The sequence below is a fragment of the Schistocerca americana genome, chromosome 8 (genome assembly GCF_021461395.2).
Source record: "Schistocerca americana isolate TAMUIC-IGC-003095 chromosome 8, iqSchAmer2.1, whole genome shotgun sequence".
Classification (NCBI taxonomy): Eukaryota; Metazoa; Arthropoda; class Insecta; order Orthoptera; family Acrididae; genus Schistocerca; species Schistocerca americana.
In genome coordinates, this window is record NC_060126.1 from 149664504 (window position 1) to 149689985 (window position 25482).

Genomic DNA, 25482 nt, shown 5'->3' on the forward strand with positions numbered 1-25482 from the left:
TACTACAAAGTGAATAAATAACAGGAAATACAAAAATATTTTACCAACTCTGCTCCACACAATAAAACATTTTATAAGTGAATGGATTATTTCATTGAGGGAAGTTATTGTTAAAAATAAGGACAATGTGGGTCATCAGCCAACTATAACATTCATTCACCTACTGGTTAAGATATTGATCATGCACACTTAGTGACAAAACAAGAACTATAAAACACTCCATACATGACAACAGGCCATCTTCAGGCAAAGAAAAAATTTTATGATCTAAACATATTTATGTATAGCAGTTGAACAAAGAAGGTTAAGCAGTGGACTTCTTTCTTTCCAACATATATCTCTAAAGACAAACATGTATTTTGTTGATTTCAACATCTAAATATGTACATCACAAACCACTGTCATTTCATGAGATTAATGGTTCAAATATGGTTTTAGCCCCTATTGTACCATTTTCAAATGCTTACAGTGAAATTTTACCAGCACGATGAAATAAATGGATGTAAGAGAATATAATGCAGTGACTCACACTGAAACATTTGCTGCCAGAATTTTAAGAGTAAGCCTTGTCATCTGTAGGAATTCACTGAACATTTCTATCAACTTTTCTGCTGTAAAACAAACCTATGATGAACCACAGGAATCTCAACATTCAGTTATTGTAAACTGGAAAGGAGTCTACACATCAGATGGATAATAATTCTGTAAGTAACTTTCTTCACAGTTGAATTACGTTTCTTAGAATTATTTTAACAAGTCTCCAGTTATCCACCCAGAAATTTGGTTTACATCAACAAAAATAATTAATTTTTGAAAAAATAAGTAATTGGATAGATAAAAAATGTACTCATGTACTCATCACATGGGGGGAACACACACACACACACACACACACACACACACATATATATATATATATATATATATATATATATATATATATATATATATAAAAGGTGTTACAATTTAGCAGCTTTTGGTGCAAGTGGCTCTTTCTTCTGGCGGAAGAGTTGAAGGGGAAGGAGGAGGGGTGAAGGAAAAGGACTGGTGAGGTTTAGGAAAAGAGGTAGAGTTTGGAAAAGTTACCCAAACCCCAGGTCGGGGAGACTAACCAGTTGGGATGACAAGGAATGACTGACTGTTGGAGACTGCACCAGATGAGATTTGAAAAACTGAGAGCTTAAAAGTGGAAGACTGGGTAAAAATTAGGTTTACATGATGGTCCTACTGTAAGTTGCTCTGAAGGAATATTCCTTTGTATTAGATAGTTATGAATGATTCCTGTGACATGCTGATAATGTGGCAAAATTAGGGACAGTTTATACATAGTCTGGCCATTTTGTGTGAACTGTTACGGCAGGAATAATTAGAAACTATTGTTCCTTTTAGTATAAGACTTGTGCTTTCCACATCACAGCAGTTCATAATTGTTAGCAAGCCTTGTGGAAGTGTCATACACTATTAGAACAAAAGCGAATATCTGACTATAAATCAAATGCTTTTATTTCTGAGAAAGACTTCTCATCCCCTGTGGTAAGTCTCCCCTGACCCATGGTTCTGTGTGACTTTCCTGAAATCTACCCCTTTCCCTAGACCATTCCAGTACATTTCCCTCATCCCTCTTCCTTCCCATTGAAACCATCTTTCTGAGGAAGGAGCCACTGGCTCAGCAAGCTTGCCTACTTATAACCTCCTTTTGTGTATGTGTTCTGCCCCCACTTGGTGAGTAGATTTTTTATCCATCAAATTAAATTATTTTGTTAAAATTCTTTTTGTTAGATAGATATAAATCAACTGGCTGATGCACTTATTTTGCCCCAGTAACAATGTGTTATTACGGAGACTTACTTCCAGATAACATCAGTGTTCATTTGCGGTCACTCTGTCTACAATGTCCAATGTCCAACCTGTTTCTATTCATGAAGAATATTCTGCAGGCTCAGAATATTCTTTCATGACATATCCAACAGTACTGCATGGAGGGTACTTCATCAACAGTTCATGTACCCATAATGTTATCAATGTGTGCAGCATCTTTTGCTTGCTGGTCACCAATCATGTGAGAACTTTTGCCTACAGATTGTTACACAAACTGACAACCCATTGTTTGTATCTTTGGCCTCATTTACATATGAGACAAATTAGGAAAATACAGAACAGTAAATATCGATAACCATCTTTTTTGGGTAGATAAAAACCTTTATGGGACAACCCAGTCAGGTATTCACCATTTTGAACACTTTAAAGTGTGTAAATTCAACATCGCAAATTAACTTGGAATTTTCCTTCCTGTTTTTCTTAAAGGGGACCTGTTGTTGCTTAAAAATAAATGTTTGTCATCAAAAGGACAAATAATGTTAGTTAAAGGGGTTTAGTCCTTCTATGTCATGTCCCTGATCCTGGTAATTCCCAATGTCAGGGGTGTTGTAGAGGTTGGGACAATAAATTATTTGACAAGTATACACACAAACTGAAATGATAGGGAATGTTGTATACCTTTTTCTCTACTAAACCAAAGATGAAGGACTTTCAGTCATACATTATCAAGGAATTTTTTTTCCTGCCTTGGTGCAAGAAATCTGTTTCCAATGTTTGTAAAATTATTACCGATGCATCCCTTGTATCAAGAACATTTCAATGACAAGAACTACCATTGTACAGCAGATGGTGTTATAATGGGTCACCCTCCTCTAACATTACCTTTTTTTATATAGAAACAACTGATACCATTTATACTATCGATTCTTGTATAGGTGAACATTCTCAGCTGTCTAACTGAATGAATTTCATATGATTTTTTATATGATGTGCTATGTTTTGGGTAAAAATGTATAAAAAGAAATTAATTTGTTAGCACTCTATATGTACAGCCAAAATTACTCTTCTTTTAAAAATAATTGAAATTAAAAATTTCTGGCACACTTACAATTTGTATTATTAATTGCACAATCTAACACTAATTATTAAATTTATTTCTGGATTCATTTACAAAATAATGATATAACTTGAAGATTCTCCTTTTGGCATGAAAGGATGTAAACTCTTTGGAATATTGTTAGTACCACAGAAAGCTAGTAGTTGTGGTGGGCATGACTTAGTTGGAGTCAGACGTGTTTCTGATTGTGTCTTTAATATTGTAATTTGTGGTGTGGTAAAAATGGAGATTGTGAAGTCAGTGTGGTATAGAAGAATGGAATAAAATAAAAAGATATTTATAACTACACGCAAATCTTCATTAGTTATTTCATCTTCAGGAACCCGTTAAATCATAATTACAGCCTCAAGAATGTACCATAGACACAAGATGACTTGGAGTCAACAACAACGAGGTAATGAAGATAAGTAAAAAGTTTCTTTTGTATATCTTACACCTCTCAAAGCTTTTAAAATTTGTGCAAAGACATAGAATTTTAATAGTGATGTGTGGGAGGGTAAGCTTACAGTGATGATGCCTAAGCTATGAAACAGATTTCTACCTACTACAAAATGAGTAAGCCAACCTGTCCAAAGTTCCCTTGGCCCAGCACCGTCTGCAGCCGCAGTTTGGAACGGGGCACTTCCCAGCAGGTTACAGGCAGGGTCTCCTGCTCCCAGCCCTGCAACAGACATACACAAGATGTGACACACACATCAGTTAGTAGATCAGTCTCATGGTGAAGCACATAAAATAGATAATGATTATGGTTTCATGGCATTCTGTTAGGCTATCACCTCTTTGCTGAATATGAAAGGACAAATTTGGAAAGCACACTCACATAAAACTGAACTTTGTTAACAATGAATGGCTGTAAGACAAAAGTATCTCGTTTAACAATACAGGCATTGGTTAACTACATTCTCATGTGACATTATGCCTGACAATAAAACATGGTTTTCCAGCCCAAGCCCACAATCTATGATGCAAGGAATGGATTAGCTAATAATGAAATATTAAATAAGAAGTGAGCAGCTTTTGTCCATTTGCTTTGAAATGTTTTGAAGCAGTCAACATGAGCCTACAAAAATTCTGCAAAAAGCCTGTCATAGCAATTGTGTTAATTGTAAGGACTTTGCAACAAGTAATAACAACTGGGTCAAAGCTATTCAGGACAAAATATGTCATTGCTTTGGTAGTGAAGACACTATGTTGTCTTAGCATTAGTATGCAGTCACTTCACTAAGTTTCATGATGCAGCACTATAACTGAACGAATAGTTATTAATTTTAATTATATTTGATTTGTCGTTGGGCACTACAGCTCGTAAGTCATGCTTCAAGTTCGTCCATTTCCTCACGTTTGTTTTTTATTGTTAACACAGTAAAAAGCCACCTTCACCCCGGAATGGTGTAGAAAACAGAAGTGGTACTTTTTAGAAAAGTTTTGTTCCATCAAGGACGTACCCAGCGAGGGGTGGTAGGGGGCAGTGCTCATCCTCCCCACCACATCCGTGCCTGTAGATTTATTTCCTTTTTTTTCCGTAAACCGAAAGCGCATCCTGCCTCATCAAACTGACAGGTTAGGCCGAAGAAACACGTAGTGGGTTTTTGATTAGTATGTGGCCTATCCAGAACATTTATCGTGAAGTCTCTCAACTATATCGTGATTCACCGCAGAATATGAGTTTGCTTACATCTTTCTTCTTAAAATCTCTTTATCTTCCGCTCATATTGCACTTCCAGGCCGGTTTAAGGCACAAAAGACAGAAACCGCTGACTGGGGCGCCAAGCTAAAAGAACCGCCAGAGAAGATACAACCGTTAAGATTTCTATATAGGACATTTCACAATTAGTAACGGCTGGGAGGATTTGCTAGTGATGGCACAATCGTTAAGATTTCTATGTAGGATATGTCACAATTAGTAACGGCCACGCTGAGTGCAGCGCCCAAGTGCTAGGTTTGTGTATAGCGTGTAGCACAATTAGTAGTGAAAACCGACACGGGGGGGGGGGGGGGACACGTGGCGGTGGTGAAGGGACCGGGGTGGAGGTGGGAAAATGATAAGGCGCTTGTGTGGAAGAAACTTTCTCGGACCTCGCGTTTAAGCATGTAAGGCTACTGGAATGGTAACGGCAGTAATTAAGGATCATTGATCCTCGTCTCTACACACACCGCGGTCACCGCAATGGCAGTGATGCCGCAGTACTGACCAGGTGCGTCTGCAGTCTTGTTGCCTTGGAATCTGCGTCGATGTCGGTGTCTGCCCTGCTGATGAGTCCGCGCGGCGGGCAGCTCACTTCGGAACACGTGTCGGATTCGTCCAGGAACTGTAACAGACACACAAACAGGAATATTTTCACATATAATATTTCTCTCCCGTACACACTCTGCTTGTAGCTCTTTAATTATCTCTTTAATAATTAACTTTCCAATAATGTATATATGCGGTTTGAAGCATAAATCAGCGACTCAAATTCAGAGTAAATAGCACTTTTTATCAGTTTATGGATTAAAACATAACAAAGTTTACGAATAACTACTGTCAATGAGTTTTCCTCCTCATCTTCGCCTAAATTTTACTTTGAATCTCCTTGCTTTGTCTCACTGATATGTCACTGAAGTCACGTTTGGCAACTGTGTCGCATTCTATCGAAAAGCTAGCTAAATTTAACAATCTAATTTCACCCTCACTCGAACTTAAGTAGTTTTTTTATCGTTTTTAATTTGCTGAAACTGATTCGCAAGATTATGCAGTCACTGATATTGTGGTTGATATCCGCAAAGCTGTTTAAATGTTTGCATAAACGTCTCTTAACCCATAACGGCATATTTACTTCAGCACACGCTTGTTGCTCGTTCAGAGCCTACCATACCATTCTGTATCAAAAATAACTCCATTGTTGACAATTAGTGACCTGTGTAGGCGATAGTTGCGTGGAAACCGTTTAGAAGATGCTGCTGTAACTGGCATTGCCACAAATATCCTGAAACCTGTTTAGATGTTTGGATTTACATATACCTTATCTAAATCTTTTGCAATTCTTTTTGGTCATTTAATGACTTTACAAGACGGTAAATGACAGCATCATCTGCAAACAATCTAAGACAGCTACTAAGATTGTCCCCTATGTCGTTAATATAGATCAGGAACAATAGAAGACCATAACACTGCCTTGGGGAATGCCGAATATTACTTCTGTTGTACTCGATGACTTTCCGTCTATTACTAAGAACTGTGACAGGAAATCAGAAATCCATTCGCACAACTGACGCGATATTCCACAGGCACGCAGTCTGGTTAGAAGACGCTTGTCAGGAAAGGTATCGAAAGCCTTCCGGAAATCTAAAAATATGGAATCAATTTGACATCCCCTGTGGATAGCACTCATTGCTTCGTGAGTATAAAGAGCTAGTTGTGTTTCGCAAGAACGATATTTTCTGAATCCGTGCTGACTATGGGTCAATAAATCGTTTTCTTCGAGGTACTTCATAATGTTAGAATACAGTATATTTTCCAGAACCCTACTGCAAATCGACTTTAGTGATACGGGCCTGTAATTCAACGGATTACTTCTACTTCCCTTTTTGGGTATTGGTGTGACTAGAGCAGTTTTCCAGTCTTTAGATACCGGTACGCATCTTTCTGTGAGTGAGCGGTTGTATATAATTGCTAAATATGGAGCTATTGCATCAGCATACACTGAGAGGAACCTGACTGGTATACAGTCTGGACCAGAAGCCTTGCCTTTATTAAGTGATTTAAGCTGTTTTGCGACACAGAGGATATCTACCTCTAAGTTTCTCATCTTGGCAGTTGTTCTTGATTGGAATTCAGGAATACTTACTTCGTCTTCTTTGGTGAAGGAGTTTCGGAAAACCGTGTTTAATAACTCTGCTTTAGTGGCACTGTCATCGGTGACTTCACCGTTAATATCGCGCAGTGAAGGTATTGATTGCGTCTTGCCACTGGTGTGCTTTATGTATGACCAGAATCTCTTCGGGTTTTCTGCCAGATTTCGAGACAGAGTTTCGTTATGGAAATTATTAAACGCATCTCGCATTGAAGTACGCGCTATATTTCGAATTTCATTAAAACTTTGCCAGTCTTGGGGATTTTGCGTTCTTTTAAATGTGGGGTGTTATTTTCGCTGCTTCTGCAACAGCGGTCTGTAGAATTTGTCACTTACCAACGCCATCAGCGATTACTCGCAAGATATTTAATAAAAATTCACTGAATATCTCGCTACGATCACGTTTAATGCCCGCAATGAACAATAACCAGTGATCTTAGTATAGAGATCACTGACAACAACACTCACAGTAGCGCGCTCAGTCGTCAGAACACTACTGAACGCTGATTGGCTGTTGGAGAATGCGTGACGTCGGTGCTCAGAACAAGCCAAAGCTCGACTACCATTCTGACTCAAACTACAGGATTTACTTCCGCAGTTTATTCACCGTAGCCCTCGGTATGTAACTTCACGCAGGGAACAACTACAGGAATCAGTACATTCAGTTGCGGCGATCTGCCATCTCTATGTCTTTTTCACTGCGACACGTACAAACTATATAGTCAAGTACCGTGCTCAGGGAACACGTGAATACTTTCAAAGTCCGTAACATAAGAACTGTACTGTCACTGGATTATGTGAATCAAGATCTACAGTCATACTCCGCAAACCCTCGCAAGGTGCATGGCGGAGGTTACTACGTACCACTACCGGTCATTTCCTTTCCAGTTCCATTCGCAAACAGAACGGGGAAAAAAGGACTGTATATAAACCTCCGTACGAGCCCTAATTTCTCGAAACTAACCTTCGTGGTCTTTACGCGAAATGTGCGTTGGCGGCAGTAGAATCGATCTGCAGTCGGCCTCAAAAGACGCTTCTCTAAATTTCCACAGTAGTGCCTCTGGAAAAGAGTGTCGTCTTCCCTCTAGGGATTCCCGGTACACTACTGGCCATTAAAATTGCTACACCACGAAGATGACGTCATTTTTTCGGATGAATCCAGGTTCTGTTTACAGCATGATGATGGTCGCATCCTGTTTGGCGACATCGCGGTGAACGCACATTGGAAGCGTGTATTCGTCATCGCCATACTGGCGTATCGCCCGGCGTGATGGTATGGGTTGCCATTGGTTAAACGTCTCGGTCACGTCTTGTTCGCATTGACGGCACTTTGAACAGTGGACGTTACATTTCAGATGTGTTACGACCCGTGGCTCTACCCTTCATTCGATCCCTACGAAACGCTACATTTCAGCAGGATAATGAACGACCGCATGTTGCACGTCCTGTACGGGCCTTTCTGGATACAGAAAATGTTCGACTGCTGCCCTGGCCAGCACATTCTCCAGATCTCTCACCAGAACGTCTGGTCAATGGTGGCCGAGCAACTGGCTCGTCACAATACGCCAGTCACTGCTCTTGATGAACTGTGGTATCGTGTTGAAGCTGCATGGGCAGCTGTACCTCTACACGCTATCCAAGCTTTGTTTGACTCAATGCCCAGGCGTATCAAGGCCGTTATTACGGCCAGAGGTGGTTGTTCTGGGTACTGATTTCTCAGGATCTATGCACCCAAATTGCGTGAAAATGTAATCACTTGTCAGTTATAGTCCAATAAATACCCGTTTATCATCTGCATTTCTTCTTGGTGTGGCAATTTTAATGGCCAGTAGTGTAATTCCAATTATCTCGGGACATAGCTCTTCCCGAAACGAATTCCAGGACGATGCACTGCCCACATCTGTAGTCTCTGGCTACAACACGCCTGCCTGCTGGTTCAGCAGTTGATTAGTGCTTAATTTCCTGTTCCACTCTCACACTGTTCGCGAGATGGTTGGTGTGGACTGCTCTATCTTTGCACTTCGCAGGAATTTCGTGGTCGCCGCCAATCGGCTGTCTGACACCGCTGCTACTGCTGCTGATAAACCTGCACAAAGGCGGCGACTAGTTCTTCGTCGTTATGCATTCATAACACAGCGGTCTCGGCATGTTGTGCGGATTGCCTGCCACTAGGCGCACCCAAGGCCGCGCCCGTAACGTGATGCGCACAAGTTGGCTGTGGATGCAGCAGCCGCTATGAACGCGGAAGTAAACACAGCGACTAGGGAGTGCATCAGTCACGTGCCGTGAGGCGCGGAAAATTTCGCTCTCTAATTTCGTCTCCCCGCAGACGCTCAACGAAGACACTGAATTCCGCTTTCAGAAACTGCTTTATTGCAAACAGAAAAAGTACTCAGGGATAAGCAAGTAGCGTATGACACGTACCTACAGTTAAAAACAGATGAAGCTAGACAGCATAATATAGCCGCTAGAAATATTGCAAAATCTCTGACAAGAAGAGCACATACAGAGAGTTGAGAAAAACTCCTTAGTGATGCGGAAAACGATGTATACAGGGGACATTTGCCTGTAACTTATTAAAGTATTTCAATCAACCAGAAAGAGACAAGGCACGAAAAAACTTGACAACACAGGAAGAATGGGTGGAACATTGTAAAAGCATTTGGTTTACTCCTGAGATAGATATTCCAACACCATGTGTACACGGGTCAACAATTTGTCTACAAATCATCAAAAAATGCAGAAAGGGACCACACACGAATAGGAGGCACAGAAAGAATGGACTGCACATTATAAAAGCATTTTATTTAATCCCGAGGAAATTATTTCAACTAATCCTGAAGAAAGGCGTGGAGACGTAGTAAAAAAGACTGAGTAGTTCACTTTAGGGGGTTAGCGACAGTAATAAGAAAAATAAATTTTAAAAAATCACCTAGGCCAGAGGGCGTAAATATAACGAACGGAGGTCTTTTACTCAAAACTTCGCCTCCTGAATCTATTGAAGACATTTATTTCCAAATAAAAACAGTCTAGCTTGCAAAGTTAATAACGCGTTTTGCCCTTTTGCGGCGTATCAGATTGTCTACGCGTAGCAATGGGTAGGCCGTTGGCTCCAGCTGTTGCAAACCTCTTCATGGAGAATTTTGAGGATATTGCCATAGATACTGCGCCATTGAAGCTTAAGTGTTTCTTTCGATACGTTGACGACACGTTCGTCATTTAACCACACGGACGCGAGAAATTAGACGAGTTTTTGGAACACCTCAATGGCATCAACAGTAATATCCAGTTCACCATGGAGGTGGAAAAAGATAATGCATTGAACTTCCTCGACGTCCTTGTCTACCGTAAACGAAATGGGTGCCTTGGTAACAGCGTCTACAGAAAACCCACCCACACAGACCTGTACCTGTACGCTACCAGCCATCATCAACCAGCACAGGAGCGCACAGTATTGCAAACATTGGTGCATCGTGCAAGAGTAATATCAGACGACGACAACCTGCCCCACGAACTGAGCCACCTACGCAAGGTTTTCAGGAATAACGGCTACAGCGCCCATCAAGTGAAAGAAGTGATTTCTGGGAAATATCAGAATAAGACCAGCGACGAAGAGCAGGAAAAGAAACTTGCTGTGCTGCCATTCTGTGGCTCTGTGTCGGGCAAGATAAGCTGCCTGTTGAAAAGACACAAGATCAAATCGATCTTCAGGCCTCCAACGAAAATCCGTCAATTACTGAGGTCTCAGAACACCTGGAGTTTACGAAATACCTTGCGAGTGTGGCCAGAAGTACATCGGACAAACAGTGCGCACTGTGGAACAAGGCAGGAAAGAACAAGAGAGGTATTATCGCCTACGCTATGCAGAGAAATCTGCATTAGCTGAGCATGCGTTAGAAAATGGTCACCACACAAAATTTGACGATACCTCTGTCGTGGCTCGCACTACCGGCTTCTGGGACAGTGTAATACAGGAAGCTATTAAAATAAAAATTACCACAAACACCCTGAATAGAGACGGTGGCTTACAGCTCAGAGCTGCGTGGGATCCAGCGATCGCGCCGTTGAAGAGGGCACATGGAACGCCGACTCAAAACATGCCCATATATGGCAATTTCACGGGCACCATTGACGTCACAGCCGGCAGCTAGCATATATAAGGACGCACCAACAGCCCACTGGCAGTCATAACACTTGACAATGGCAAAGAAGTGCTTGGCCGAAAGCTTGTGTAGTTTTAACCAATTGACGCGGTTGGAAACCCGAGAACATTTTATTGAATGTTATCGCCGCGAGACTCTGCATTCAAGATTGTTTTTATTCTGAAATAATTCAAAACCGGTTGCTGTACAACCCTATCACAATGGAATGTAACTGTTTTTATTGACCATATGGGTTTACAATGAGGGTCCCCAAAACGTGGTTTACGGCAACTGTTTCTTTTGTATTTAAGGAAGGAGAAAGCAATGAACCCACAGACTACAGAAATACACGTTACTTAAATTCAACCTGTAAACTACATCCTGGTATGTTAAGTAAGCGAATAACAACAACAGCAGAGTCGCTCTTGTAAGAAGAACTGAATGGTCTTCTAAAAGGGTGAGCTTGTATTGAAAATGTATTTACTATGAAGCAGCTAACGAAGAAAAGAAAGGAATTGAATTTACCCATCCACATGGCGTGTATAGATTTAGGGAAGACTTTCGATAATGTAGGCAGACAGGATCCATAGAATATAATAACCAAGCAAAGCTAACTTCGGCACACAATAACGTGTTTTTATAATGGCACCTGGTTAAGGCTCAGTTCATCTAATTACAATGGGGAAAATATAGTTATTAGCCAGGGTGTACGACAAGTGTAGATATTATCATCGCCGGCCAGGGTGGCCGAGCGGTTCTAGGCGCTACAGTCTGGAACCGCGCGACCACTACGGTCGCAGGTTCGAATCCTGCCTCGGGCATGGATGTGTGTGATGTCCTTAGGTTAGTTAGGTTTAAGTAGTTCTAAGTTCTAGGGACTGATGACCTCAGATGTTAAGTCCCATAGTGCTCAGAGCCATTTGAACCATTTGATATTATCATCCACGATTATTACAATATTTATATGGACGATATTTTGCACAGACAACCACCACCTGGTACTAAGTTACTACGGATCACTTCAAATGTGCTAGCACACACTAATGACACAGTGATCACGCAAAACACGGAAGATAATTTCAAAGAATTATTTACTTATTACATAAGACTTGCAAAGAATGTAATTTTAAAGTTTCTACTTCAAAATTAGCAACCATGGCGTTCCAGAGGAAACACCCAATCCGAGCAAATATTGTTTTGAATTGCACAATCTTGAACAGTTTCTACATCTTAACTACTTAGGTTGCAATATTTCTTATGACTATGATGGTGATATAAATACTGCATTAGGAAGATACCAGGCTATGTGTGGAGTTGATCGAAAAACATTGAAAAAAGCATGAAACGAAACACAGTCGAAGCTATGTAAGATGATGGCAGCAACCGGGAACGCTGTCAAACATATCGATTTGATGGTCCAGGCATTACAGTGTAATTACTGTCTTCCAATAAAAGTGTCATTTCTGTTCGTCTCACAGCGTACTCCTCTCAATTACTTTCTGTACTACGCTGCAGCAGTTCTTTCTATATGTGGTCTATTCATCGAAATATGTTACATGGCTGTGACACGTCATGTGAAAGTTGCTTTCTTTCTTAAATCTCCCAAACTACTACATTTCAACTGGCGCAATTTGTTCACCACCGAGGAATTCAATGATACATCTGTTTTACAAGCACCTCAGTGTCAAACGACATTTTGAAACGATCCATATATTGCGAATACATAGAAAGAAGGATCATTTATTGTATGATTATATGATAGCGGAACAAACACTGGTAGCAGATACTTCTGTAAAATATCTGGGATTGTGCGTGCGGAACGATTTGAAGTGGAATGATCATATAAAATTAATTGTTGGTAAGGCGGATACCAGGTTGAGATTCATTGGGAGAGTCCTTAAAAAAATGTAGTCCATCAACAAAGGAGGTGGCTTACAAAACACTCGTTCGACCTATACTTGAGTATTGCTCATCAGTGTGGGATCCGTACCAGGTCGGGTTGACGGAGGAGATAGAGAAGATCCAAAGATGAGCGGCGCGGGTCGTCACAGGCTTATTTGGTAAACGTGATAGCGTTACGGAGATGTTTAGCAAACTCAAGTGGCACACTCTGCAAGAGAGGCGCTCTGCATTGCGGTGTTTCGAGAGGGTGCGTTTCCGGATGAGGTATCGAGTATATTGCTTCCCCCTACTTATACCACCCGAGGAGATCACGAATGTAAAATTAGAGAGATTCGAGCGCACACGGAGGCTTTCCGGCAGTCGTTCTTCCCGCGAACCATACGCGACTGGAACAGGAAAGGGAGGTAGTGACAGTGGCACGTAAAGTGCCCTCCGCCACACACCGTTCGGTGGCTTGCGGAGCATAAATGTAAATGTAGATGTAGATGCTGCTACCTTTTGCAGGGCAGTAAAACCCACAGTACATTAGCGGGAACATTAAAAAATCAATATTAATCTAAAATAATGTGGCCCCGATACTCAAAGTAAACACAAAAACATAGGATGCATTAGTTTTGATATGAACCTCGAAAGTGTACTTTCTTTTACGTATTTTTAAACTGATTAGCCGAAGAGAGTTACCTTTGTATCGCTACAAGTCTAGTCCTTGCTGATATGGGGCGGGGAGGATGAAACAACAAAACAGAAAATAAGTAGCGGACTAACCTTTCTCCGCTTCCGCGCCAAGAAGCGAACACCGAAGGCGGCAGCGATGGCCAACGGGACGGTGCAGAGCACTCCAAGTGCGTACATGCCAGCATGCATGCCCCAAGAGTCCTCAGGGTCTTCAGAATCAGGAGTGGGCGCCGCCGCCTCGTAGCAATGACTGACGTTGCCGCACCCTGGCTGCACACCTGCTCCCCACTGAACGCCCGGCTGGTATGACGAGTTGGATGAGGTCGACTGACCGCCTCCAGTGGCGTTTGTCTTCGGTGTTGGGCTTCCAGTGTCCTCAGCAGTAGCAGTCTTTGGCGTTGGGCTGCTGATACCTTCAGTAGCAACTGTCTTCTGCGTCGTCTGCTCATCATCCCTCCCTGGTACCGCCGCTTCAGTCATCCAGACTGTCGAGCTTCCGTTGTACAGGTGGACTATCGGTAGGTCGTACTCTTTATCAGGTCGCTCGAATATTGCCATCCCTGATGTGTGGCCTGCAGAGGTGGATTCTACACCTACTGTCGTCGTCACTGCACTCTCTTCGGTTGGTTGCGCCGCCTTTTCCAATTCCTGCGCTGGTGTACTGGGTGTAGTGAGCGCACCAACTTCCGAAGACTGTTTACTCGCTTCTGTTGTCGTGTCTGGAGTTTTCGAGGAGGGAGCAGCAGTGACATTTTTGAGATTTCGATCTGGTAATGTGACAGGTTCACTGGAGACTTCTGGTATCGTGGTTGCATCATCGGCAATCTTCAGTTTATATTCAGGACGCTGAGTGGTAGACTCGATCTGGGAAGAAATAGAGGAGGCCTCCCTGGTGACATTCTGTTTCTGCTGTTCATGATTGGGAATATCTTTAGACTCATCGAATCCAGACGTCGAGCTGGGTTGGAACGATGAAGTCGAAGAGACTTCCGAGCTCTGCGTACTTACAGTAGTTTGAGGGACGAGGGCAGCTGTTACAGGAGGCTCGTTCTTTACACTGACTACTGTAGTGACGTCTGCGTTGCCTCGCGCAGTTGCATTAACCACACTAGACGAATTCAATGTCGCTGCCTTGCTTGGAGCTGGAGCAGAGCTACTCCTGCTCTCTGAACTGGAGTCAGATTGCGCTGTCAGCTCTAGAGGCAGAGGCAACAAAGCTGGTGGAATTGTGGTCGTTACTGGCGACCTCCACTCTCCCTGTACAGAAACAGAGGTCACCACAGCCGTGGACAGAATTTTAGTTGTGGGTGGCGGTGGTGACAGACCCAACATCATGCCCTCATCTGGAATATCTACAGGGCTTTCTTTGGCTGCAGAACCTAAGTTGGCTCCAAGACTAGACGATCCTGTCTCATTTTCACGTACCTTCACCAGATCAGTTACTGGGGTGGTATTCTCTAGCACAGATATATGTTCGTTATCCCGCAGAGTCGGTCTTCTCCGTAACGTAATATCTGGCCTAGGATACTTGTGTGCCGGCCTTTGTAGCGAAATTTTGGTATAGTTCTTCACGGGAAGTTCCTGAGACACCGGGAGCCAAGAAATGTTGCTGGGCTTGGGCAGCAAAGAATGTCGAGCGTCCATGTACACGCTATTCGTAAACTGCGGCGGTTCGGTCAAGTTTCTTTGGGTTGGTGGTGAAGTTGCAGTCACCAGCTTCGCTGGCGGTTTCCGTAAGAACGGCCTGCGATTAATTGTGCTGTAGATGCTGGAATTCCTAGGTTTATGCGGTAGAGGATCTCTTGCGGGAGAGACAGATGGAGGCGACGGAAAACGTACTCTGAATGAGGAAGTGCTAAATGGTAGGCTCGAGACGAGTGCTGATGGAATGTCAGATGACTCGGATGCAGGTGAGGATGAAGTTTGGAGAGATAGTACCGGTGAAACTGGGCTGCTTTCGTAGACTGGTGTAGTGTTCAGTTCTGCAGTTGTGCCTTCCGTGGTATGTTTTGGAGAGTTGGCAGTGTAGCTCACGGCAGTTGGCTTTCTAGTAAATCTTGGTGGAGGGGGAAAGGTTTCTTGCGGAGCAGGCGGTGTGGTTACAATAATAGTCCACCGGCTGCTAGGACGCTCGTTGGAACGCGAGGGATTTGGAGTTGTGGTGATGGTGGAAGGAGTAGTCTTGGTAGAGGTGGTTGAAGAGGTGGCTGTAGAGGTGGTAATAGCTGTGCTGGTAACTGTGGTGGTTGGGATAGTGGTAGCCATGTTGCCTGTCGTGGATCCAGTAGTACTAGAATTAGTGGCAATGAAGGAATTGGCAGTGTCGCTGGTTGTGCTGTTAGTGAAGGGCGAAGCAATGGTGGTGGCGGGAAATGATGTATTCGTGACACTGGAAGACGAATCACTGCTGGAGAGAGGCTTCACCGACGGCAGAACTGTAGTGGTGGTACTTCTGCGTCTGTACGTCACTACAGCGGGTGTCTGCGTCTTCAGAGACGACGTGGCTGGAGGGGGAACGTCTGTCTGTATCGAGGGAGACACCGGCGCCTCTCTCGTTCTGTTGGCGTCGACAGTAGCGGCCACTGGCGACGTGCTTGGGACTTCGACTGACCCATTCTGCGCTTGGGCAGGTCCAGAGCTGGTCGTCGTCGTCGATTCGTCCAAGCTGGGCCTGCGCTGGGCGCTGCAACAGGGAACAGAAAAGCAGCTTACCACCTATGTTTCACTTCATATTTACCATGTTATTGGCAGTGCATTTCATTCAGTGCTTATCTAAATTTTTTAATGGCTACACCAAAGTTGACAGATTAGCCATTGTTAGTATCGGTGAAAACATTTTTTTACGGATGTTGTATAAGTGTCTCCTCTTCAGACAACTGTTGCGAACTCTGACGTCATACACCTAAAACTGTGAACGCAGTAACTACGTAAATAATCGCTACACAAAGGGACGATCCTGGCTTTGGTCTGGTTGTTTATCGTGCGTGCTTTCGAGGGCTCGGTGAGTATTTACGAAAGGTAAATGGAAAATTATATCTAAATTTAATTGTAAAAAGCGCATCACGATTCTATGTACATGCATCTGGGAAACATGCCCTAGTAAAATCGGATGGCTACGCCTGGGTATTGAGTCAAACAGAGCTTGAATGGCGTGTAAAGATACAGCTGCCCATGCAGCTTCAACACGATACCACATCAAAAGTAGTGACTGGCATATTGTGACAAGCCAGTTGTTCAAAATGTTCAAAAGTGTGTGAAATCTTGTGGGACTTAACTGCTTAGGTCATCAGTCCCTAAGCGTACACACTACTTAACGTAAATTATCCTAAGGACAAACACACACACCCATGCCCAAGGGAGGACTCGAACCTCCACCGGGACCAGCCGCACAGTCCATGACTGCAGCGCCATAGACCGCTCGGCTAATCCCGCGCACGAGCCAGTTGCTCGGCCACCATTCACCAGAAGTTTACAATTGGTGAGAGATCTGGAGAATGCGCTGGCCAGGGCAGCAGTCGAACATTTTCTGTATCCAGAAAGGACCGTACAGGACCTGCAACATGCGGTCGTGCATTATCCAGCTGAAATGTAGGGTTTCGCAGGGATCGAATGAAGGGTAGAGCCATGGGTCGTAACACATCTGAAATGTAACGTCCACTGTTCAAATTGCCGTCAATGCGATGACGAATACACGCTTCCAATGTGCGTTCACCGCGATGTCGCCAAACATGGATGCGACCATCATGACGCTGGAAACAGAACCTGGATTCATCCGAAAAAAATGACGTTTCGCCATTCGTGCACCCAGGTTCGTCGTAGAGTACATCATCACTGGCGCTCCTGTCTATGATGCAGCGTCAAGGGTAACCGCAGCCATGGTCTCCGAGCTGATAGTCCATGCTGCTGCAAACGTCGTCGAACTGTTCGTGTAGATGGTTGTTGTCTTGCAAACGTCCCCATCTGTTGACTCAGGGATCGAGACGTGGCTCCACGATTCGTTACAGCCATGCGCATAAGATGGCTGTCATCTGGACTGCCAGTGATACGAGGCCGTTGGGATCCAGCACGGCGTTCCGTATTACCCTCTTGAACCCACCGATTCCATACTCTAACAGTCATCGGATCTCGACCAACGCGAGCAGCAGTGTCGCGATACGATAAACCGCAATCGCAATAGGTTACAATCCGACCTTTATCAAAGTCGGAAACGTGATGGTACGCATTTCTCCTCCTTACAAGAGGCATCACAACAACGTTTCACCAGGAAACGCCGGTCAACTGCTGTTTGTGTATGAGAAATCGGTTGGTAACTTTCCTCGTGTCAGCACGTTGTAGGTGTAGCCACCGCCGCCAACCTTGTGTGAATGCTCTGAAAAGCTAATCATTTTCATACCACAGCATCTTCTTCTCGTCGGTTAAATTTCGCGTCTGTAGCACGTCATCTTCGTGGTGTAGCAATTTTGATGGCCAGTAGTGTATATTCACCCCAAGTTTCTGTCTTGACTAATGTAGAAGATATGTGAAATCGGATGAACCTTTTAGAAATAACCTACCTAAGTACTTCACTAAGGAACGACTTTCATTTTCCCCTGATAAACTAAAGTAACTAATGTATTTAAAAATCTGACAAGTGCGTCGATCCCTAGAGATTTTACAATGGATTTTTTCGGCGAGATTGATTTGTAGGTGTAAATGTGCCACTAAACGGAGAATGTAAATCGTAAACCGACGAGTTAGCAAAGCAGCAGCGTAGTAAGAGTCTGCAGGACTTGAAGGCGTTTGCTGTTTGTAGCACATCGGGAGGAAGTTCTGTCTCCGCTTTCGCAAACGCTCAGCGTTATTACGTGACTCGGCGTCTGAGAGAGTTTCACGGCACTTACCGTAAGTCACGAGAGCAGAGATGTGGCAGACGATGCGAGAAGGCAATCCAGCTACCTCCCAAAAGCTCCACTGGCGAGCAGTAGACGGATCTCAACAACCGCCTGTAGCGTGTTCCATTATCTGCCGAGGAAGTTGCAGAAACGGCAGGTCACGCAGAATGTGTGGTGTGTTGTTAAGTAGCACGTCATTATTATCTCTTCGTGATGATGTGATGATGTTTGGTTTGTGGGGCTCTCAACTACGCGGTCATCGGCGCCCTTATAAAAAAACCGGCCGCGAATCGAACGGAGATCCACAGGCAGAAACGCTAGCCACTAGACCAAGAGCTGCGGACATTTTTTTCTTCGTGTAAGAGCTATACACATGGGACTTCCGTAAGGATCTGATATCTCAGAAAGAATAAAAATAGTTGAAGTGGTTCTGAGCACTATGGGACTTAACTGCTGAGGTCATCAGTCCCCTAGAACTACTTAAATCTAACTAACCTAAGGACATCACACATATCCATGCCCGAGGCAGGATTCGAACCTGCGACCGTAACGGTCGTGCGGTTCCAGACAGTAGTACCGCTCGGCCACTCCGACCGGCTCAGAAAGAATAAGACAAATCAAACTGAGGGCATTTTGGAATAAATTTACAACAGGTATTCGAAGGGTTAATCTCTTCTTTTTATACTTCACAGCAATAAGGATTCAGCTCTGTAGACCATGACAGAATTCTGTCGGGAAACTCTTCGTTAAATCTGGTAATCGACTCAGCTGTGCTATCAATTCGATTAATGCACACCGCACAATTCACAAGTTCCCCCCCCCCCCCCCCCCCAAAAAAAAACAAACGATCATGTCATAATAAATAAACAAATAAAAGTCCATCATCACAGTCCATCTTGTGCATAAACACTTACATTTTCTGGAACCAGCACTTGTTGCACTGCAAGGTGTACTTTGACCAACTGTTTCACAAATGTAGAAACTGGTTGTCAACGGGACCATTCAAGTTTTCCGGCAGAATTAGCGGTGTTAAAAGCAGCTGAGATCGCTGAATCTAAACCAGGTTCCAAGTTCTGCAGTAATCCCTGTGAGATTCTATACAGAATTCGCAGCTGCGATTTAACCGCAATATTTCGTAGAATCCTCGAACAAAATACTGTGTCACAGTGTTCGGAAAAAAGCTCTAGTTACACCCGTCTACAAGAAAGTTAGCGGAGGTGACCCACAAAATTACCGTCGAGTACCACTGTAGAACCCTAGAACATATTCTGATCTCAAACATTATAAGGTATCTCGAACAAAATTATCTACACCATGCCAATCAGCAGGGTTCCCGAAAACACAGGTCACACGAAACGCAGCTCGTGCTTTTCTTACATAACGCCGTGGAAGAAATGAATCAACGCAGCCAGGTGGATGCAATGTTTACATCCGAAAAGCATTTTACTGTGCCACTCCTACGCTTGCTATCGAAAGTAGAGTTATATGGTGGGTGAAATAAAATTTGTAACTGGATTGGCGGTTTCAATGTAGGTAGGAGAGTCATCGAGGGATGCAATCGTATTAGTGAGTTCAGGCGTACCCCAGGGAAGATTTCTGGAACCTTAGCTGTTCATGTTGTACATTAATGATTCGGCATACAATATTAATAGTAAGCTAAGACTTTCTGGAAATGATGCTGTTACTATAATGAAGAGCTACCTGAAAAAAACTGCAAAATACTCTGTCAGATCTTGGTAACATTTCGGTACGGTGCGATGATCGGAACTTGCTTTAAATTTGCAGAAATGTAAAACAATGCACTTGAAAAAACTAGAAAACTTAGTATTTATTGTACGACTACAATATCTATCATAAATAATATAGTCACTCACGTCTTACAAATACCTAAATGTCACAAGTTTTAGGAATGTGAATGAGAATGAGCACCGGCTGTCGTAGGTAAGGTTGGTGACAAGACATGAACTCTCTGGCAGAATCTCGAAAAAATACAGTCGGCCTACAAAGGAAACTGGTTACAGAACGCTCGGGCGTGTCCTTGTAGAATATTGTTCAGTTGTCTGGAATCTATAACGAACAGAACTAACACACAATATGGAACGTATTCAAAGAAGGGCAACACGAGTATCATCGGTTTGTTTCACTCACAGGAGAGCGTCACTAAAATGCTGAGAAACCTGAGGAGGCGAAAACTATACCTAATAAGGGGCAGTCGAATGAAAACCAGAAAGATGGAAAAAGTAATTAGGCCATTATGAGACAAGACGGTTAATTCCTTCATCGAAAAATGTTTACCGTTGCCTATGGAACGATGACAACCTAAGGGTGCATATTTTCATCCCGAACAATAGACGGCTGCGAATGTCTTTCTTCAGGATTCCAAATTTATGGAAATCGCATGGGGAGAGACTGAGATAACAAGGAGGTTGTGTAAGGGCTTCCCAGCGAAACTTCAGCAGCGTGCTCGAACTTCCCAGCGAAACTCCTACTTTGTACTAGAAACAACCTTGGCAAAACGTGGGCCTGCACACATGGAAGTTTAGAAAACTTTCAAGAAACGTCAAATTAATATTCAACACAACAGCATCTCTGGCAAAGATATATGCTGATTAGTGAATTTCTTCGTTATTTTGAACTAATACGAGAATGTGAAGTTACACAGTATTAAGTTACGAAAAATATTTCTGTTCTCTTCCTACTGTTATCAAACAAGTCGCTACATGAAAACAAATGTTAATGAAAATATAAACATTCAAATTACACTGTCAAGAGAAAAGTAAGCGACATTTTCATATCGATTGTGATGTTGCTATTGGCGAAAGGGACTTCTATGTAAAAATTTACTGCAGAATTTAGTGGCAACATCGCAAGTACAATGCTGAATGAGGCAGCGATATAAAGCTACACTGAGGCACTCTTAATTTTGCGTTAAATACTGTTGTAACAACAATAACATTATTTTATTAAATTAAATAGATGGCTGTATGAAGTGAAGCAACGTGTGGTATCTCACGCGGAAGCAACAAAAAATGTTTGTGTCATACGTCTAAGGCTGAGAAACAGTGCGTTATACACAATCTGTAACGTTTACAGCACCTTCCAAAGTGTCATTGATAATCTCATATATCTTTATTGTCATTGATAATCTCAATCTCATATCTCATATCTTTTCGGATGAAAGAAAACACTGAGATGAAGAACCATGACAGCCGCGATATTCTGCAGGCTCCATATAATTTCAGATTCTGATTCACGCTGCACCTCCATGATTCCAGGGAATGATGTCAGTCGTAACAGTCCGACGTCTGCAGTCAAGCAGTTGCGGGAGAGACACTCGAAGTATGCCGTAAATGCTAAGATCTGCACGAACTGTGCGTAAGAGTTCGAGAGACAATGGGCCCAATAGTGGCGCTGCCTCATCGCTTCCTGCACCGGTATAGCGGTTACCCCGTACACCTGGGAGCCGTACTATCGCATCGCTGAAGGCCGAGTAGGCACTCGTGCGTTATCGTTTTCTAGAAATCATCAGCAGGCGTGACGATCTACTTGTTCGACACTTGGCCGCAGAGAGGAGAGCCAATTCTAAATTCGCCATGTCCAATCCGTCTACTGTAATAAGCCTCATAATAAGCAACAGTTATATCGTCCTGACAAACAGGTATATTTCAATCTAAAGTTAGACCACATTAGCCACCATCATCAAGATGTATGTGGGTCGGAATCTCACAGTTTTGCCTAGTCATTTTGGAACAAATCGTAAGCTTACTATCATATGGGATTTGTGATGGATTCAGGACTTCCTAGAACGGAGAACTCGACTCGTTCTTCCTAAAGCGATGAAACCGAAAGGCGTAAAGGTGTGGAGGGGAGTTAGCGGATAAAGTTTTGTTAAGGAACCCGTGTTCGGAAATCAGATCACTTTCATATCTCCCGCTTGACGGTATGTACACAAACTCAGAAGACAGGGTCGCCGTCACGGTCCAGTCTGTGACTGCCCCCCTCCCCCCCCCCCCCCTCCAAACCCTGTCTTCCTCTACAGTTTTTGCCCTCTACAGCTCCCTCTAGTACTATGGAAGTGATTCCCAGATGCCTTAACAGATGTCCTATCATCCTGTCCCATCTCAGTGTTTTCCATATATTCCTTTCCTCTCCAATTCTGCGTAGAACCTCCGCATTCCTTACCTTATCAGTCCACCTAATTTTAAACATTCGTCTGTAGCACCACATCTCAAATGCTTCGATTCTCTTCTGTTTCGGTTTTCCCACAGTCCATGTCTCACTACCCTACAATGTACTCCAGACGTACATTCTGAGAAATTTCTTTCTCAAATTAAGGCCGATATTAGTAGACTTCTCTTGGCCAGGAATGCCCTTTTTGCCATTGCTAGTCTGCTTTTGATGTGCTTGCTCCGTCCGTCACTCGTTATTTTACAGCCTAGGTAGCAGAATTCCTTAACGTCATCTACTTCGTGACCATCGATCCTGATATTAAGTTTCTCGCTGTTCTCATTTCTACTACATCTTATTACCTTCGTCTTTCTTCGATTTACTCTTAATCCATAATGTGTACTCATTAGACTATTCATTCCATTCAGGAGATCAAATAATTATTCTCCACTTTCATTCAGGACAGCAGTGTCATCAGGGAATCGTATCATTGATGCCTTTCACCTTGAATTTTAATTCCACTCTTGATCCTTTCTTTTATTTCCATCGTAGCTTCCTCGATGTACAGATTGAACAGTAGGGGCGAAAGGCCATATCCTTGCCTTACGCCCTTTCTAAAACGAGCACTTCGTCCTTGATCATCCACTCTTATTCATTCACGACATAATCATACAAGCTGTCAACAGATGCCCGTACGACCGTGTCCTGCACGGAAGATGGCATTCTGGTCAACGAGCAACCACACCAACGACGACGTCAGGGCACCTGTCAAACTGGATATTGTTTGCCGGGTACTCTCACATCCACACTGGCTGTCTATGGTCACAGACGGTGCAGTATGGCACAGAGAAGATGGTTACCAGGCTCTCTGCGGTGGAGGGCCATTGGAAACAGGACATTCACAAATTGATATGGACCGATGGCTTTAACACGATTTTTTCTGTTGTTTTTCGGATGTGGCGACAGTTTATAGAGAGCAAAACTGTATCCCGAAGACCAGGGCGTGGCCGACCACGTGCAAAATGAGAAAGAGAGAATCGTTATTTGGTTGTACGGGCACGACGGTACCGTAACTAGCATCTGACCTCGCAGCATGCACTGGACGTGTTGTAGCGAGGCAAACGGTGTACAGAAAGCTTCGGGAGAGTGGTCTTCATTGTTGGAGGCCTTCTATATGTGTACCTCTGACGTGTCTTCACAGAAAGGAATTTGTAGAGTGGAGACGTCAACGTGCCACCTGGGCCGTCGAACAGTGGGCGAATGTTCTTTTCACAGTTGAGTCCCGATTTGGTCTGGACAGTGATTTTCGACGGATTCGCATCTGGAGGGACCGTGGAACACGATTTCGAAATCCAACCATTGTGGAAAGAGACTGATATCGAGGATGATCCCTAATGGTGTGGGCAGCCATTACGTTGACCGCTCGAACACCTCTTCGTGAATCCGTACGACTAAATTTGCAAGGTGTAACTGCTGTCAGGTATCATGACGAAATCTTGGAACCTCGTGAGCTGGAAGACAATGCTCGACCTCATAAACAACACGTGGTTGACGTTTTCTTTTAAACGTAACATTTCTCTGTATGTATGTATGTATAAACGTCTGAAGATGGAATGAACATGTTCGAAACGCGTTGTATTATTTTAGATTAAACATAAAATAAAAAAGCGACTGGTAGCAGAAATTAGAAATACGAGTCAATAATTATTCCACACGCATGGTGTGACCTGCTCGCTCTCCCGATTTTAACTCCACAGTGCATGTCTGGGATGCACCAGCGACACAGGTAGCATCACGTCAGCACCCACCAACCACTCTCAAAGATTTGCGAGCAGCACTGCTGGAAGAACGGGCGTTATTGCCTCAATATGAGATTGATGACATCATTCACAGCGTGCCCCATCGTTTGTCAAGGCCTGTATTGCTGCCAGAGGCGGTCAAGACACCATACTGAGCGCATTAACCCGTTATCGGAAAGTTTGTGTAAATCGGTTAAGTTGGAGAACACGAAGAACATCTTTATCTACCGTTATGCATGTTGCAAACGTTTACGTTCTGTACTCTCTATATTGTTTCTACTTTGCTATCATCTGATTATGGTGTTTTGTGGTAAAATAAACGCAACCTTGCAATATTTCGGTTTGTCGCTTCAATTTTGGACACCACGATAAATACAAATTCTTCAAAAAAATTCAAATTTCAAATGTGTGTGAAAACTTATGGGACTTAACTGCTAAGGTCATCAGTCCCTAAGCTTACACACTACTTAACCTAAATTATCATAGGGACAAACACACACACCCATGCCCGAGGGAGGACTCGAACCTCCGCCAGGACCAGCCGCACAGTCCATGACTGCAGCGCCCTAGACCGCTCGGCTAATCCCGCGCGGCAGAAATTCTTCCAATCCACATGTGGCATGCGGCAAACTTGTGCTTAACAGTATTGGTTAGAAACAGTCTTGGTTGCAATTTTAGTTCTTTATTTTTTAACTAAGCGTTTCGCCTTATATAGGCATCTTCAGGTTTTCTTAATTTGGTATTTCTTAGAAGGATCCTTTAGTCAGTGTAGCCAAAGGGCATCGTCGAATATATCAGGCCAACATCGCATTCGTTAAACTCGGTAAAAACTTTTCTAGAATGAAATTTTCACTCTACAGCGGAGCGTGGCTGATATGAAACTTCCTGGCAGATTAAAACTGTGTGCCGGACCGAGATTCGAACTTGGGACCTTTGCCTTTTGTTGTGGCGTAGCAAGACAGCCACGCCACGGAAGTACCCGAAAGGCACGCGCTAAGCCAAAGCAGGGTGCGTGAGGTCTGAAACAGGATACGTAATGAATGCTATAAAGAAAAGTACGTAGCTTCTGGAACACTTAACTTTAATCCATCCTTTTGGTACATCTGGAGATTGTGGCGATACAAGTGAGACTCTTTAGATACATGCAATGTTACTAAT

At 43.3% G+C, this 25482-nt stretch overlaps 1 protein-coding gene across 1 annotated transcript in view; it reads right to left on the minus strand.

The window, feature by feature from the left end:
• The window catches only part of LOC124545638 (mucin-19-like), a 397435-nt gene that overhangs the window by 30974 nt on the left and 340979 nt on the right, over positions 1-25482 (minus strand). The window contains exons 4-6 of the mRNA XM_047124583.1: positions 13578-16170; positions 5128-5244; positions 3501-3596 (exon numbers count right to left, since the gene is read on the minus strand). Of these exons, the coding sequence (XP_046980539.1) occupies positions 3501-3596; positions 5128-5244; positions 13578-16170 (2806 nt within the window). The remainder of the gene's footprint in view (positions 1-3500; positions 3597-5127; positions 5245-13577; positions 16171-25482) is intronic.